Here is an 18,643-nt window from a genome sequence, read left to right on the forward strand (position 1 = left end):
ACTGTACTCCTGAGATCTCAACCCTCTTGAACAGGTAGGATTACAAGCATGAGCCACCAGCACCCAGCTTAACATTTAATTTTTTAAGAAGCTACATACTGAGGGGAAAATAATTTCTGAACAAGAATTTAATACATAAACCAATCAAGTGGAGAGTAAAATGAACTAAAGATATTTCAGACATTCAAATTCTTTAAAGTTTTACTCTCCACATATCCTTGGTAGCCCTCTGCTGGGCAAGCTGCCCTTTAGCCTGCTATCTGTCAAGAACAGTGCTGGAGGAATATCAATACAAAATTTCAAACTAATACAAAGCCATAGTAATAAAACAAAAAACAGCTTGCTTCTTGCACAGAAATAGTCCTGAGAACCAATGGAATAGACTCAGGAATGACTTGTAGACTTGGTAAGGGAGCCCAAAACACAGGATGTAAGAAAGATAGCCTCTTCAACAAATGATGCCGGCAGAATTGACTATACATGTGCAGAAAACTGAAGTTAGATATTATTACATATCACCCTGCACCAAAATCAGTTCCAAATGGATTAAAGACCTCAATGAAAGACAAGATACTCTGAAAATATTACAGGATTGGATAGGGGAAACACTATGGCTCCTTGGCATGGGTCAAAACTTTCTAAGTAAAGGTCCAGAATCACAACAAATCAAAGACTGGATAAATGTGATTGTACCAAACTGAAGAGTTTCTGCATGGCAAAGGACATAGCTAACAAGATAAATAGAAAGCCCACAGAAGATCTTTACTAGCTATGCATTAGGCAAGGGCCTCATATCTAAAATATACTTTGAGCTAAAAAAATTAACCCCCTCCAAAACAGAACCTCAAATAAACAACAACCCAATTAATAAATAGGCTAAAGACTTAAAGAGAGACTTCTCAGATGAATTAAGAATGGCCAATAGACACATGAAAAGATGCTCATCATCTCTGGCCATAAAAGAAATGCAAATCAAGACAGCATTGAGATTCTACTTCACTCCAGTTAGAATGCCTATTATCACGAAAACTAACAGTAACAGATACTGGCAGGGATGTGACCAAAAGGGAGCACTACTACGCTGTTGGTGGGGATGTAAACTTGTTCAACCACTCTGGAAAGCAGTATGGAGATTGCTCAAAATACTAAACAGAGTTTTCCTATCACCCAGCCATTCCACTCCTGGGCATTTATCCAACTGATCACAAACCAGGCTACACTAAAGCCACCAGCACAACCATGTTCGTTGCAGCACTGTTTATTATAGCTAAGATATGGAATAAATCTAGATGCCCCTCAGCAGACAAATAGATCACAAAAATGTGATACACACACAATGGAATTCTATGCTTCCATCAGAAAGAATGACATTGCCCCATTCATAAGGAAAATTATATTAAGTGCTTTAATTCTAAAGCATCTTAGTGAAAGCCATGCATGCTGACTTATGACTGTAAACCTACAACTTGGCATTGGAGGCAGGAAGATAGAGAACTGAAGCCCAGGTTAGGCTATATTAGCAAGTTCAAGGCCAGCTTGAGCTATAGAAAGAGACCCTATTAAAAAAAATAGGACTGGGGATATAACTTAGTGCTTTTGAACTACTTAATAAGTGGTGAGCAGTGTCAGGTACTTAGTAAACAAGTTGGTGAGTAATCTCTTAGATGACATTCTCTGACAGCCTCTCTAATTAGCAATTGAATCAAAGGATAGAATTGAAAGGAAAACTTATGGTGGAAGAAAAGACCAAATTCTTGCCTCTGCTCCGTGGATGACCAAGCTATGCTTCATACATATCTCTTTAAAAAAATTATGTTTAAGAAGTTGTATAAAGGAGTCACTATTTACAAAGCAGTTTATGAATATAATATGTCTTGATCAAAGTCACTCCTTTCAAGATGCTCACCCTTCCCCCTACCTCCCTCCTTGCTCATCTTCTTAATTTTGTAGGCTATACATTTGATTTTTGGCTGCCTTCCTCCATTCCTCTCCTCTTCATATGTCTACCTCTTCCTCCTTGACCTCACCTCACCCCTTTGGAGTACCTACTTCCTGGTGTTTTTATTTTGCTGAATTTTGCCTTTGCCTTTCTAAAGAATTACAGTATTTGAGTTCTCCCTTGAATCTACCATATTCCAGTTAATACGTTCTATACATGTCTCTTGAAGTATGATTTGAAGAAGAAAATATACCCAAGAATAGGTTTCATATTATAACTCCTTTCCATTTTTCAAAACTCAACCTTATGTTAAAGTATACAGTTTTGTTTTGCTTTTATCAGTCAGGGGGCTTGAATTTGGGGCCTGGTTGCTGTCCCTGAGCTCTTTCACTGAAGGCTAGCATTCTACCACTTTGAGCCACAGCACCACTCCCAAAAGTGTATTTTTAGATCAGCCGACTTCCATATTCCATATACACACATTCCTTATATACATACCTGTATATATGGAATCATATACAGACAGACATATATAATGTATACATGTGTATACGTGTATGTTTCAAGTACTTTTCCAAGGAAGGATGTAATGGATGGAACACAAAGTTGGAGAAAATTAGGAGGAAAAGGCATGCAACTGTGGTCCCAGGGTCAGCCCAGACTCAGTTCTGCAGCTGTGAAGAACAGCACCTTAGATCGCCATGATGTCAAATTCCGGGAGGTGCTTGGATGCCATCCATCCATCTTAAACAGCAGGGAATTTTTATTCTCAAAATCAATTCGTAGAAAGTACTGTTGATCTGAGGGTGAGAGGTAAGCAGACTACAAGTTGTATAGCTTCAAAGTACTTATTACACTGATGGCTGAAACTCTCCAATTGCGTATCAACCAGCCAGAGATTACAGCTGGGGAATGAGATTTATGTAGAATCTAAGCTTCCTTCTTGGTCCTGAGGTGCTGAAGAGATGGATCATTTAAGCAGAGCTATAGAACCAGGCCAGGGACTGGACTTAATAAAGCATTTCAAAGAGGATCAGAGATCCTAGCCCTGGACCAAAGTCCCCATTCTTAATATCTGTCCACACATTTGATTGCTTTTTCAATGCCCTGACGCATAATCATCATTAGGGATGCTGTGCAAAACTTTCTTCTCACCTCCTCCATAGACCCCGTAGTAAGTCTCTTGGACTGCCCTATAGGAAGTCATCTGAATACTGCACTCTGGTGTTTACATACACAAAGACCAACAGCCAGTTCCCGGGTATCACAGGAACTGCAATCCACTCTGATTGAAATTCAAAACCATATTTGGTTTATTGATACCAAAATGTTTACTTGGAAAAAAGAATGAAACCCTATAAAAAGCTGTCACCCTGATGTTTTCCAGCACAGTCTGTGAGATTTATTTAAAGTGTCAGGAAATCAATGTGTGGCAAAATGTCTCCTGCCAGCCAAAATGCAGTGAATTATTTAAAAGTCCTGGCATCTGGAACAGCTGGGTGACCCCTTCCCCCCTTTTTTTCAGCCATTCACAAGTTGTCATAAATGGAATCCCATTTTTATTTTCCATGGTCAGGAAATATCAATGATTGTAAAACAGAAGATGAGGGGAGCCAAGCAAATGGATTCTGTTTGTCATATTCCCTTGTTGCCATTTTGTACTTAAAATAGCATTATGTCCACAAAATCTTCGTGGTCCTCCCATGGCTAACAGTTTTCCTCTTCAGGACTTATGCAGTTCCTTGTATTTACCTTTTGTATCTTGCTTTCATATGGCACCATTCTGTTTTCACCTTCTCACTGTACTATTGTGGATTGTTTTATTTATTTTTTTACATTTATTATTTGTGGAGGGTTTTGTTCTTTAATTTCTGGTTTCCATGTTGGCTGACAAAACCTTTCTAGGCTGTGTTCTACTACTTACATGAGTGTCTTGGAAATTTTCTGGGACAATAAGAAGCATTCTGTTAAAGAGTTGTTGAACTAAATTGAATTTGGGGACCACATATGTCGATATGGGAATCAAACAGAATCTTTGGTAGAGCTCAGTAATGAGTCTCAAGGATAAATCTTCTTCAGTGTGAACACTGAAAGAACATCTAACGTGACCAGAAGGGGGGAGCAATCAAAGCCCAACAAAATAAGCACCAAGAAATGAGTACTCGTGGAGGCAAGGAGCAAGGGGAGAGAGGTAGACAATGAAGGGAAGAAGGGGAAGAATGCAGAGGCAAGGAATTCATCGACTACACAAAACTAAGGCAGGGATGGGTCGAAGGGGGACGAGATTGTTGAAGGGGGTGACAGATCAAGATGCACTGTATTCATAAACTGCTTTGTCACGTGACACCTCCCCTGTACAACTACTTAAAGTAATACAAATGCAAAAATACATATCGCTTTAAAAACATATTTGAGGCCAATAAATGATAGTGAGCTAGGGAAAATTTACTAGATTTTCGTTGCTACAAATCAATAACCAGACCCAGGAGTCGTGAAATGTTCCACAAAGCTAAATACTTGATTTATGTATTGGACATACAGAGCAAACATTTAAAGCTTATTGAGAGTGTACAAAACAGAAAAAAAAAGCACTCTAAAAATTGAGTAGACTTTTCTAGACAGGCTGGGTAAATCCTGCATATTTGAAATAAAGCCTTGTTCTTTTTGTTAGCCCTTTGTTTTAGGGATAAAATTTGAGCAAATATTTTTTTTCCAAGGGTGCTGTTTAGGAAGACATCACACTTATATACTTTTAAGTATTGTGATGAGAAGTTTGGTGGTTGTTCTATCATTGAATAATGTGAAGGGGTATTTCCTGAGTCATAACAATTTTCTACTGCTTGAAGTCTGTGTAAAGAAATCGGGGTATTAACATGGGTTGATAATCACGGACCAGCCTCCTGAACTTTGGGAATGTCTACTTATTCACACTAGTCTTGCTCTTTGTTCACGTGATCTGTGTTTTCTCCCTAGATTATTAAAACGAGAAGAAAGTTTCACATTCATTCCTCGGTCCCGTGAAGAACTTCCAGATAACTTTCCCAAGGAAATCCCCGGGATCTGCTATTTCCTGGAGGTAAGGACTGGACCAAAGCCACCGAAACCTTCCCTCTCTTCGTCGAGAATAAAAAAGGTTTCCTACAACATCGGCACGATGTTCCTCCGAGAGACAAGCCTCTGAGACCCGCTCCAAGATCAAAGACTCCTCCCAAAAGCACAAGCCCACAACCTGGCTCACCACAAGAAGGGTGGAGGGAGATTATTTTTTTCTCTTCCAATGCTTTGTGGAGACAAAGCAGAGGAATCTCTGTGTCGTGTCAGGCAATAATCCTTGGACAGGTGGAGGACCACTGTCAATAAATATGGCTGGAGGGTGGGGTAGGGGATGAAATGTGTCCATTCTATGAGCATTTGCGGGGCATATATATATATATTTTAATTACAAGTACAAAGGCCCCCCCCTTTCAAAGCTAACCAATAAATAGACTCTGTGTTTTCTTGCTTGTCACTCATGCAGATACCTTCCCTTGTATATTTGTACCACTTTGGAGAGCCAGTTTTGAGTATGGATCATCACGTTATCTTAGTGAACCTGGTAGATGAGAAATCTTTTCTAACTTTGTGTTTCTGAACAGACAACATTTTCATACAATGCACCATGGCAGTGTGACCAACACAGCGAAATTTTTGAGGGATATTACCTATTTTTATACATACCTCTTCTTCTAATTACATTTCACACAGCATTATTCGATTTTTTTTTCTCCAGAATCTGCTCCTGTCTGGTTGGGGTATTGTGTAATGCTAACCTACTAAATTAACTTGGATTATTTAGGGAGATTAGCACTTGGATGGAGAATACATATAACCAAGAGTTTCAGCTGCTGGGAAAGCATTGCACCTCTGCTGAGTAAATACATCTTTTAGATTTAATTAAAGTGGGTGGACCCCAGAGAAAAAAATGGAATTTCCTAGTAGCTGATTGTCTGTAACCAAGATGTGGGGGAGAGATCTTTTGCAGTCTTCTAACATATTATTGGTTGAAAAGAAATGCTCCAGTAGACCCTTCCAAGTAAGCACTTAGAAATAGATATTTTTGTACAACAAACAGTAGTCTAATATACAGACAGCATCCTTGTAACTTCGTCAGCCGATTCCTCCTATGAGCTGACTGCCATTCCTAGAAACAAATTCCTTCATACTGTCATTCATGATTTAAAAAAAATTGTCAGGATATTTTACCAAGAATGTTCTTATTGCAGAGAAACTCCCCTGCATCTTTACCACTTTAAGAATTAGTATTAGAAAAAGAATGTTCTATACTTTGACTTGATATGGCTCTTTAATTCAGTGAATCACCTTTCTGAACACTGAGTAGGGCTGACCTTCAGAGCAAGAAGATACTGGAGTTAGGTTGCATGTTTTACTAACATAAAACCTGCTCCAATGATCAGCACTGCATGACAATATGATTACAGGCTCACCCTGAAGTTAGGAGCACAATGTGTCCAGAGTTTGCCTATTTGGGATCCAAGGTAAAAGCCTCCATTTCTACTTGAGTTGACTGATTGGGGAGCACTGATTGATTGGCTTTCTTGAAGGCTGGAGTGGGTGTTTTCTCACTCCAGGGGGTTCCATGCTGGTGGCTCGCTCTTTCCAGAAAGCAATATATTCCTGATTCAGTTATGATATAGCTATATAAGTATATCTATAGATATCTCTATACACTATATATACTACATAGCTATAAACTATTTTTCAATGTAGTCTGTCAGGTTTAATTAACCTTTTTAAGTTCTCTGTGTATATAACTAGGAAATATTTATAGGCAGGCAGGGTATTTGTTACAATCACAATCCCCTTAATATTTTGAAGTCTGTTCTCACCTTGGGGGTCTCTAAAGGACACTGCAGTGGGGTTCTTTGTGTGGAGAAGTCAGGCCAATAGAGCTAGAACTCTCTCAATCCTTTTCTGTCCCCTTTGTGCTGGGCCTACGTCTGCTTCCAACCATGAGGGGACAGAAGGGCAGGGTGTGTTCAGGAGGCTGTGCGATTGCTGAGAAATCACTTCAGGAGACTGAAATGTGAATGCACCTGCTCCACAGGGTGCAAGTGAGGGTTGCAGCCTGTTGGGATGGAAGAGCCTAGAAGCACTCTAAGCCTCATGCTGATACTAGAAAATGCCTAGCCAAGGTTAGAGCTCTCCAGGACAGAGGTATGGAGAGAGAGCCAGACCCACTGAGATCATTTCTGCTTATTCTATGCAGTAACTTAGAGCTTATTGTGCTATCTGTAATTGACAAATGACTCCTTGTTAAACCGCGTGTTTGGTAAACATAAGGCTTGAAGAGAAGGTTCAAGAGCCATCTCATCTATTTCTCTTCCTTTTGTAAAAAGATTCTCCTAAGCAGCTGTTCGAAACACATGCTTAGTCTCCCAGCAACTTAAGAACATCTTTGGGAAATATCTACATTTAAAAATGTGGTTGGCAATCTCCATTGTTCTGTAACTGACCTAGAGAGAAGAATTTGTATAGATAGTCTCAATTCATTGGATGAATTGCAAACTCTGTATTGGTTTAGATAATTTTACATGGAGAAGTCATTGAAGAACATGCTAGAGACCTTCTATATATCACGGACAGGATGTAAACCTACATTTTTCATACACTAGAATCCAAATATATATTTTTAAGATTGTCTCATGGTTTTCATTCCCTACCAATCAAACTATTATGGTTAACAATTATAGTTCCACTGTTTACTATATATCCTTGCAATGTATGAAATGTCTGTTCTTTGTCATAGGTACTAGAAGCTGTGAAAACGCCCTATATTTTATTTCTTCTACACAGAGTGGTCTATATATCGTACCTTGGGAAGTGTGATTTTAACACTATGATAGTATTTGTATGATTTTTGACCATTTACTTACAAACCATTAGGAATAGTGTGCAGTTTAGTCTGGTGGTATAAAAGGAGTTTATCTTAAAACAGTGCAGCGTACTTAACCTACTCTAAAAGGAATACTTTAAAGATCATGGCAATGTAGTTAACACTGTCTTTGGCCAACAAATCCACAATGGAAAAAAATAAAAATCTTCCAATATTTACTCAAAGCTTCCTGCATCCCTCTGCATCACAGACCTAAATAGGTAACCATGGCCATTAATATGAAAAACAAATAATAATATGCCTCAGAAATTGGATATCTTAGCTGGTAATATAGAGAAGATACAGCCTGAGGATAAAACTGAACTATCTAAAATCTGCTTCTATATGTCATCTAATTTTGTTTCCAATTAATTTGGATTTCCCTTTTCATACTGATTGTGTGTGGAATCTGACACAGACATTGAAGCTTGAGATTGGGTCTGTGGATTCAGTCCTGAATTCACACTTCCCACTCCTGTCCAGCAGCTGTGGTGTTACACATGCCATCAAAAACCATATTGCTGCTGGTCCAAATACTATACTGTGAAGAATTGAGAGGGAGTTTAATTCTGGCCAAGAGCAAATAGGATAGTGCAGGGCTGATGCAGGTGTGGAGGGTTAGGGTAGAAAGTAAAACCACTACACATAGATTTCCATCTTGCCATGTGATTTGAGCAAGACCTTGCTCATCCAAGACCCTCTGTTGCTCCATGATATCCTTGGATCCTTCTCACCCCCTCAAGTCCTGTCACATCAAACAAACTCTCTTCTCTCTCCACTTTTGAGCCTGACAGAGCCCCAGAAAAAGTTGCTGATGCCCAACTCAGACAGATAAAACCTACACAGTTCCAGGGCTGAGTGACAGTGACTTGACTGTGGCATGTGTTGGTGCAGTGCTTACATCTACAATTTCTTTTCAAAGTACAACCTGACTCCAAGCACAATGTCTTCAAAGTACAACCTGACTCCAGAGTACAATCTGCCTCCAAGAATGTCATGCAATTTCTGAAAATGATCCTTCGGACTTAAGTATGCATGAATGAATGTGCCCATATCTTTCAGCCAACAAATCCTAGAAGCTCAAGTCTATAAACCAACATCCATATTTTTGCTTAGTTATTTCTAGTATTAGATCATCAAACTGTAAATACAATAATTATGTCATTTCAGACTTCTAAGTGCATGTCTTACAAGAGATAGCCCCCAAATCCTAATCGAAGAGAGATTTAATAATTAAAACTTAACACATTCCAATGTGAATGATGATTTCATGGGTACTTCTTGACATAAATTAGACCTAATTCACAACCAACAGAAATGTATTAGTTGTCTTAACTTGATAGAATAAAATTTACTGTTAAATGGGCATACTCCTCTTCACTCTGAACTCAAGCTCAGAATCCTTTTGGTGGTGAATGAAGAACAGATCCTGATATTATATATGGACGAATATAACCTTGTCAGAACATATTGAGATAGTGTGCAAAATTCCTTCCTCACACTTGATTCCAGCAACTAGTAGCATTGTCCTGCCACCTTTCTGTCTCATCCTTTTGTTCATTCTTCCATTATCAGTGTCACTAATACCTTTGTTTAGAACACAGGGAGAGTCACAATCACTCTTGTAGCATCAGGTAGTTTTCAGAAAGCAATGGATATCGCTAGTTTGTGTGCATATATATGTGTATTGAATGTAGATATTATGTGAGTCAAAGGAATGCTGTTTGTGGAGAACATAGGAATGTAGAGAAGTCTGTGTCTTTATTTCTACTCTGCAGTGACCATTTCACAACTTCAGTTAAGTAACCCAGTGCTATCTCATCCTTAAGAAATGAGCTGGTTCAGTGGCTCAGCTGATCTGCTTTGCAGCACCTGACTGTCTCCAGAAGAATTACCTAGAGAATTTTTGAAGATGCAAATTGCTAGGCTTTTCCTTTGAGAGCCACGTTCAGTAGGGCTCAGATAGGGCCTAGGATTCTGCATTTAGAAAATCATTCTAAGTACTTCTAATGTACAGCCAGATACCGAAATCATGCAAGAGTATGCAAATGATCCTAATTACTAGGAGCAAGGCACGTTGACTGAGATAGCAATGTGATTTCATGTATAGTTGTTTTGAAAAATTAAACACTCTGGGCCTCATACCATTGTTTCTTTCATAAATGTTGATTTTGGCTTTGCTTTCAAATCTAGTAGCTGCTCTTTGAGCATTCATCTTTAAACTTTTTAGAGACAGAAGTCAACACTGATAATAAGCATGAGGGATGAATATTGCTCACTATAGGGCTATTAGGCATTCTAGCAATGGACCATCTTCTTCATTACTGCCAGAGCTGTGCAGTGCATCATATTTGCTGATTCTCACCACCAAGGTATAAGCTATAAACTTCAGGACATAGACACATGTTGAAATGACAGCCTTACTTCTGGACCTCTCTGTTACACAGTGATATCAACTGAATATGTAGTCACACTGTGTGCTTTTTTACATGGAATTATACATTCATCCCAAAGTGACTTCCTAGCAATACCTTAACCACAACCCTTGAAGCAATAACTAAAGCCATGGTTTATGAGGCCATATACAACTTGTACTTCTGTGTAGTTCACTAAACCTTTGGGGAAAAAGAGACATGATTTTATAAGCAATAATGTAGGCAGTGTGGACTTTTCAAAGATTTCTCACTATTCTCTAGCAAAACGATCCACAAGTGATAACTCAGATTAAAAAAAAAAATCTAAGCAAATGACATGCTAAGTCTCTTTCAGAAGTTATTCATTTGATCACAAATTGACCTGCCACAGACTGGTTAATCCTATCAGATTTTTTTCTGGTGTAAAAATTATAAATATCTATCGTATGTAATTTCTGTTCCTCTCAAAGTGATTTGAATAGTATCTGTAATGTTGTCCAGTTGTGTGGTATGCAGGAGTGAATCAGTGACCTGAGAGTAGAATACAGTTGTAAGAGCTGATTGACAATGTAGATTGTCAGAATGAGAGATGGGTTTGGGAACGAATCAACTCAAGTGTTTGCTAAAGGCTTGACATATTAAAGATGAAAAAAGAGCTCAGTATTACCATTCTTTTGATAGTGACTTGTGTGCTTAATATGTAAACTAGTATTTTGGGTTGATTTGAAACTCATCAGTGATATAATTAGCAAATATCTAAATATGATTATGTGATCATACTGAGAAACATTACATCTTACAAATTTCAAATTGAATGTTTTTTTAGTATTCTTAAGATGTAGTGTTATTAGACGATAATGGTGCCTCATGCTAAAAACCCCAGCTACTCAGGAAGAAGAGATAGAAGGATCATGGACTGAGGCTGGCCTGGGATAAAAGTGTAAGACTCTTTCTGACAACTGAGCACGAGATCTAGGCACATGGCTCAAGTGTCAGAGCACCTGCCCAGCAAAGTGTGAGGCCCTGAGTACAATGTAATGCTAATATTATCCGGGGCAAGAGGAGAGGGGGAGAGTGGGAGGGGAGAGGAGAGGGAAGAAGAGAGTTGAGAGGGAAGAAGGGAGGAGAGAGAGGTGGAGAGGAGGAAGAAGAGGAGGAGGAAGAAAAAAGGTAGGGAGCAGTAATTTTAATCAATTTTGGCATGGCCAATAATAATCAGTTCACCAACAGTTAAATTTACCCCACATAGTTTATTACACTTAAAACAACACTAGAAACTTACATTACTATAACCCACATCTAAACATATATTATTTAGCATAAGAAGCTAAATAAGTTACTCCTAAATTATTCTTAAATAGCCGCTGCTTATTACTGCCTAGCTAAGCAAGCTCCTCTTATCACAAATCCAAACAAGTAGAGTAGTGATCACCTCCTGATCGCCCTATTAAAAACCACACAAGATTGTTGGTGCATTTCAACAATTATCCATATCATGTTATAGAATGCTGAAACCCTTAATAAGCATATTTTGTGTGTTAATAAACAAGGTAAGATATTTAATTTGCATGCATTAAATTATACTGAATTGATCCTCCTCATTAATTCATCTAGTTTCCAACCAGATCATTCTTAATGTTAGACCAAAAATAGTGCTGCTTATTATCTGAAGGTGAAAAGATAAAAATGAAAGGCCCAAGTAAAAACCTGTATTTGTTTTAGTGTCCTAGGGCTTGAACTCAGGGCCTTGGCGCTTTCCCTCAGCTTTTGTGCTCAAGGATAGTACTTTACCAGTTTGAGCCACAATTCTATTTCTGCCTTTTGGTGGTTAACTGGACATAATGAGTCTCATGGACTTTCCTGCTTGGACTGGCTTTGAACCACAATCCTCAGATATCAGCACCTGAATAGGATTACAGGTGTGAGGGCCCAGCCGCCCCTCCCCCCCCCCATTCAAACAGCTTGTTTCTGATTCCTTGTTTTAGTTTTTAAATGAAGGAAACCATTTAGATTTCATCTTTGTTTATAGCCTTTTCACTTTCTACAGATAAATACATGATTCCTCTATACATATACTTTTTTCTGTGTGCTGTAAAAAGCTGTTAAATCTAAATGAAACCGGAAGGTAATAATTGGGGTAAAATGGCTTCTTCACATCACTTCACTTTCTGAAAGCTCTTTCTAGCATCTTGCTGTCTGGCAGTCAAACACCAAATCCAGAACACGGGCTGAAGCACGGAGAAAAGTGGGCAGGTATTTCAGATAAAAATGTGTGTGTGTATATATACATATATATATATATATATATATACATATATATACGTATATATATGTGTGTGTGTATATGTGTGTGTGTGTGTGTATATATATATATATATATATATATATATATATATATATATATATATATATATACAGTTTTCCTTTAGGAACATATAGAGACTCATAAAAGGAGAGGCAGTTTCTATAATAAATATCTCTGGTTTAATGAAAGCCAGATAATTTAGTTGACTAAGGCTCACTCTTACTTTAAAAAAAGAAGAAAAACATTTTTTTCAGTCATTTTAGGAAGCAGCTGTGCCCTTCAGTGAAGCTGGGATTAGAGGCTCACGATGCTATAAATAGCCGCTCTCTGAAGGTGGCAGCCAGAAGCAGTCTTGGTGAAGATGCTAAAGGTAACCAGAAGTTTCAGAACATCTGGATTTAAGAAACAAAAACAACCAAATACCAGCCCTGCCATAGGTCACAGAAAAGCCTGCTAGGATTAGCATAAAAGAACAGATATTCAGTGTGCAAGTGATATTCAAGCAAAACATTTCCCTCGTATCCTATGCTTGGCCAAAACTAGCATTCAGCAAGGAGACTTTCATCTCATGCATTCTTTTCTTCCTGACATTACAGAAATCAGATCTTCTACTGGCTGGGAAATTTAATCACAAAGACTAGGAAATATTTGGTTTGTGTCCTAAAGTCTGTAAAGTCATTTTTTCAGGCCCATACTAAATGTCTGTATTTTTCTTCATGCTGGGTTTGGTCTGGTGGTATATGGGTCAGAAAGACTTTCAGGCAAACTCAGAAAGGAATGTGACTTCACTGAGACGCTGAATCAATATATTTGGGTCTAAACATTTTTTTCCCTCAGCATTTTAGTTGAAACCCTTATAAAGTGAATTTTACCAGCACAAATTATCACATAGAAATCAAAACTTCTCTTTGGCTTGGCCTCTCAGATAAATTACTTTGGATAGTCTTTGACCAGAAAGTATTGTCAAGAAGAACAAATTATCTCTGATGATAGAACTTACTCTTAGCCAAGAAGGACTGGATAAACACCAAAGGACTGTATAATTACCTAAAGTAATTCAGGGGAAATTTTAGCAAAAAAAAAAAAAATCTTTAAATTTTGCTCTTGTGTGAAGAAGTTTCAGTGGATGACAGCTGAAATTATTATTCATATCTTTTAAATTTTGTTTCAAATGTGTCATGGGGAACTTGGAAAAATCCATCCCTTTCATTTATTATGTAACTTGGTGACCTAGAATAATAGGTGCTTACTGCCTTTTCTTTTGATCTTAAAACACTTTTTTATTCTGTCTAAAAGAATCCTACCAAAATGCAAATACCTGACTCTGAGTGTCCCATTTTATCCTCTTATATTTAGTTGGATTCAGCTAGAGTGTTATGAAGAGAAGGAAAGATACAGCAGGGAAAAAGAAAAAAAGGCCAGGTTTGTATACAACAAAATGATGCCGGCATCTCTTTGTTAACCTAGGAGAAAGCTGAAAGTATTTCTGTGGATAATTGGTTTTTTTTTAAATCACAGAATTCATATTCAACGAAATGTCATGAAACAATGTTATAAGATCCAGCATGTCAAAACTCTGATAAAACAAACAAGGAACTTAATAAATATGCTAATCAGAATGAATATTTAAAGGAACTCAAAGTACTTCTCATATATGTCTATCAGAACAGAATTTGTGTTGGGAAAAATGGTACGATGTCTTCCATCAATATTTGCTACAGGATCTAATTAAATATTAGCATAGTCTTTATGGTAATGAGACCTCATGCAGGAGTCCAAATACCAAGTGAGGTTGTTTGGGTTTGTTTCTGCATGAAGATTCGGTGAATGTAAAACTGGAGAGGAGATGGGTTATAAGTGTAAGAAAGTAATTAGGCTTCTTTGAAAGCTTGGGTAGCATCCTTAGCTCCTCTATTTGATTCTTCTCTCCCTCTCTTCCCTTCTTCCTTTCCCCTCCTCCTTCCCCTTTCTCTGTTTCTTCCTAACCCTATAAGGTACATGGCAGTAGCAGTTTACACTTTGGGCTGGGGCCTTCTTTTTCTACTTTCAAATGATTAAGCCGTCTGCAGACTTGTGGGGTAGGGAAGAGAAGGAGAGCTCATATGGGCATGGAAGTGACTATGAAAATTGAGATCTTGGCTTCCAGAGAAAAACAGGTCTGTAAAAGAATCATACATGTGCTCTTTTTCACCGATTACGCATTTTCTCAAAAAAATCTCAAGGTCAATTTTTTTGTGGACCACCTTCTATCTTTAGACCTTACAAATGTCTTAATTTAGAGAAACCTAAAGACTGAGGGGAAAAGATTTTTCTATTCACAGGGAAAGTATTTTCTAAAACCAATGTGCTGACGTGAGAACTCGATCGAGCACGCTTGACTTTACTGTCATCTTGGATGTAACGGACGCTCTGTCTTGCTGCCTGGGTTCCTCTCTAACTCAGGTTGTCATGTTACTGTGCGTGAGTTCTTTTTGTGGGTCTGAAAACATTTGCCATCAATTTTTATAAGTCCATACGATTGTAAAAGAGCAATATACAGTGTATCGCACACCTCCACTCTTGTGGCTTTGAAGTTTTAGCCCATATTCACACATACATGTGTTTAACCACTTTTCATCAGAATTAACCCATTTCCATTGTCATGTGTACAAAACGACTCATCTTCAATCACTTTTTAAATCATATATCAAATGATTGTTCATTTACAAATTTCAATCCAAAGCCATTTACTTTTCAGGGAAAATGAAATCATTTCTAGCACAATCTTTGGTAAGTACAATATCTCCTTTAAAAGAGTAATAACAAGGGAGAGAAAAGAATTTTAAGAAATTTCCTCTCAACATTATAATAGTTTAAGTTTTGCACTTTAAAACCTTTTTTAATCCCCCAAAAGTTAAAATGTTACCGATTTTATGTTCCTCAATGAGAAATCATATAAGAATACTCTAGATTTTTTCCTGTGCAAGGCAATAGTTGAGCTCCCTATTTTTAACCCTATTTGAGTTTTAAGATTTTAGGAATCGCAACCAGGCCCTGTGCATGCTAAGCACTCTAAACATACCCACCACAAAATCCTTTAAGTTTTGATCTCTATTTCTCATTTAGACTTATTCATTATGCACCTCAGAAAACTTAAGACATATCAGGTAGAAAGGAAATGGGTGTGAAAAATTCAGAAAGGCTGAAAACTTAAAAAAGAGATGACTCTCATCAATTGACTTTTACTTATTCGATTCTGTAAATGATTTTGAATGTATAAAAACAGAAGAAAATAACAGGCAACAGCTTCATAAATGGACACCTATCAAGAAGGTACTGATTATTATCTTTCTGTGAGTTTTCATCATCAGAAAAAGCCTTTGTCCCCAAATTAAGAGTCAGTTTTAATGTTTGTTCAGATAAAGAAATGTGACTTCCAATATCTTCACTAGTTTTATTTCTTTGGGAAGTGTTTTTTAAAGCAATTGTAAAGCAGAAGAGTTATGGGTGAGGAAGACAGAAGAAACGTGCAGTTATGACACATAGGTTCCTAAGTACCATTTCCCCCAATATGCAGAAGTTCCAAGCCACCAACCAAGCAATTATTCCAACTATGTGGAGACTGAGTTCCATTGTCACAGCACCTTACATACAACTACTAGGGAAGTTAGGAGAGGGTCTTTACTAAACTGTCCACAGAAAGAGATGCTTTCCTTTTTTTAATTTTTAGAATTCGATGTTATAGCTTTATTCTGTGTAGGAAAAAAATCCCAAGAGGTTTGCTTGAGGAAAAAGTCTAAAGTTTGATACCAACAATCCCTAACTACATTGTAACTTTAGCAATCAAATGATAAAACTTCATTATGCTTTTAAAATACACCGATGAAGTGCATTCCTAAAACAAGACATATCATTCTTCATTTCAAAAGAATCAGCCTACCTGAATTCTGACTCTCCAACTGTGAGTAGCCATCTTACAAAACCAAAGGGTCTTGTTTCCAAATAGTACTTTTTGGTAATCGAGCATCCTGCTTGTTTCAGTGCACAAAATAACAGCCAATACATTTCTACCGAGCATTCAGACAGTATATAATAATAAATAGCTTTCCAAAATGAAATAAAAATATATAGTTATACTATGGTAGGCCTTCATTAGCTTCCTCTGCATGGGGTAGTTTTTGTCTAACCTGATAACCAGAGTTATTTTAATATTTGGCCAATTTATTTGCTGTGATCTCATGAGTCTAAATATTTGGCTTGGCTTGCTGTAAATAATATTGTACATCTGCAATTTTGTTATCATATTATACTTTGTGAATCATTTCTTTAAAAAACCTAGTTATCACCAACTATGATGACATCAAATGATACAAGTAAATATACTAATACGTATGTAGGGCATGGTTAAGTTACATCTATTTTGACATGTCAATCTATTTTTCATGCATCTTTTAAATCTGTACCAAAAGCCTCATTTACTGATTCACATTCTATTTTTAAGTAATTTCCCTTATCTGTTAGTATGGTTTTATAAAAAATTTGTTTTTCTTCTCATTAAAATATTGATATATGCCTCATTTCAAATGATAGGCTTAAGAATCACAGTATATGCCCCAAGCATATTGAGTATGCGTTGAATACAGAATTATAAACATCCACTGTATCTCCTCTGCCTTTATGTAGCAGCACATGTATGGACTGATTTATTTTCTTTGTAATTATCCCAAGTCATGCTCAATGTATATAGCATGTCTCATGATGCATCAGTCTTTGTATGTACAGGTTGCAGAAAAAGGTGAATTTGTATATGAAAAAAAATTGATGGAAACCTAGGATTCTTCTAACAAAATGGAATTAACCATTACGTGTTATATTTATGTCATTCATTATGAAACTGTCTAATTCATGCATTTATTTACCTTAAAAGTTCAAATGGTCACTTATAAAATATTTAAATGAATAAATGATACCAAGAGAAGAGTGTGTTGGATTCTTCTGTAACAATGTGTTTTCATCTTTGGAATGACAACTAAGAATAGGAATAGAAGAATGGGAGAACAAATGAATAAATGGAGTGACTGCACTATATTATATTTATGGCTGGAAATTATGCTTCTGATACAGAGGGACAATTTCAAATTGGTTTTTAGAATATAGGGTCCTTTAATTCTCTTTAGAAAAGTAAACAACACAGGTCACAATTACAGTGACCTTATGTTTCCAAAGGTATATGATACAGAAAAGGCATAGTTCACTTGTTCTGTCCCTAACAAGGCAAGACAGGAGTCATATAGTTCATAGTTAAATGTTAGCTAATGCCCACTGAGGACCATCAGAACTTCTCACAACTGTTATGTTACATACAGTGCATGAGAAGGCTAGTTTAATCCAGTGTTCCTGTATCCTGGCAGTTCATGCATATAAAATCAAATCATCATTGGTATTTTCCTGGTCCCTGTCTTAGTTATGGCACAATATAACAGATGGGAAATGCTAGAAAAGAGGTTCATTTTGGCTATGATTCTGCAGGTTTAAGGTTAAGAGACCACATTTGGATGGTTGGATGGACGGATGGATGAATGGACAGATGGACAGACAGATGGATGGCTTTGTAAGCAAAGTTCTCGGACAGTACGGGGCATGGTCAGACAAAACCTCCCTATCACCACAAGTTAGTGCCTGCACTAACTTAAAAGGGATACTCACAATCCAGATGAGTAGAAGAGCTGGCACAGGCCAAGTGTGCCAACAGGGACCCTAACACTACTGGACAACCTTGTACCATTCCTGATTATAAAGGACATGCTTCCAGTTTTCTCCATTTTGTTATCACATTAGCTATGCATTTGTGGGCAGAGATGGCATTGATTACCCTTAGCTGTTGTTTGGTGTCTCTGCATGGGGTAGGGCAGGCCAGAAGCCATAATTCTGCATTTCCTGATGTCTGGCCATGGGGTACTGAATGCAGTGGACAGTGCTATAGAGTCTCAGAAAACAAGCGTTGTAGTTTTATCTGTGGACAGAAAGGATCTTATAGAAATGAGATTGAGGCTGGGAAGGTGGCTCAGTGGTAG

General features: G+C 37.5%; 1 protein-coding gene and 1 long non-coding RNA gene across 3 annotated transcripts in view; one reads left to right on the top strand and one right to left on the bottom strand.

The window, feature by feature from the left end:
• Positions 1-17,541, top strand: part of LOC138838819 (guanylate cyclase soluble subunit alpha-2-like) — a 204,258-nt gene extending 186,717 nt beyond the window's left edge. Inside the window, exon 8 of the mRNA XM_070038178.1 lies at positions 4,913-17,541. Within this exon, the coding sequence (XP_069894279.1) occupies positions 4,913-5,120 (208 nt within the window). The 3' untranslated portion in view covers positions 5,121-17,541. The remainder of the gene's footprint in view (positions 1-4,912) is intronic.
• LOC138838820 (uncharacterized) overlaps positions 1-18,643 on the bottom strand; it is a 136,934-nt gene that overhangs the window by 21,369 nt on the left and 96,922 nt on the right. The window lies entirely within an intron of this gene.

The sequence above is a fragment of the Dipodomys merriami genome, unplaced genomic scaffold, assembly GCF_024711535.1.
Source record: "Dipodomys merriami isolate MVZ:Mamm:240054 unplaced genomic scaffold, mDipMer1.0.p SCAF_29, whole genome shotgun sequence".
Lineage (NCBI taxonomy): Eukaryota > Metazoa > Chordata > Mammalia > Rodentia > Heteromyidae > Dipodomys > Dipodomys merriami.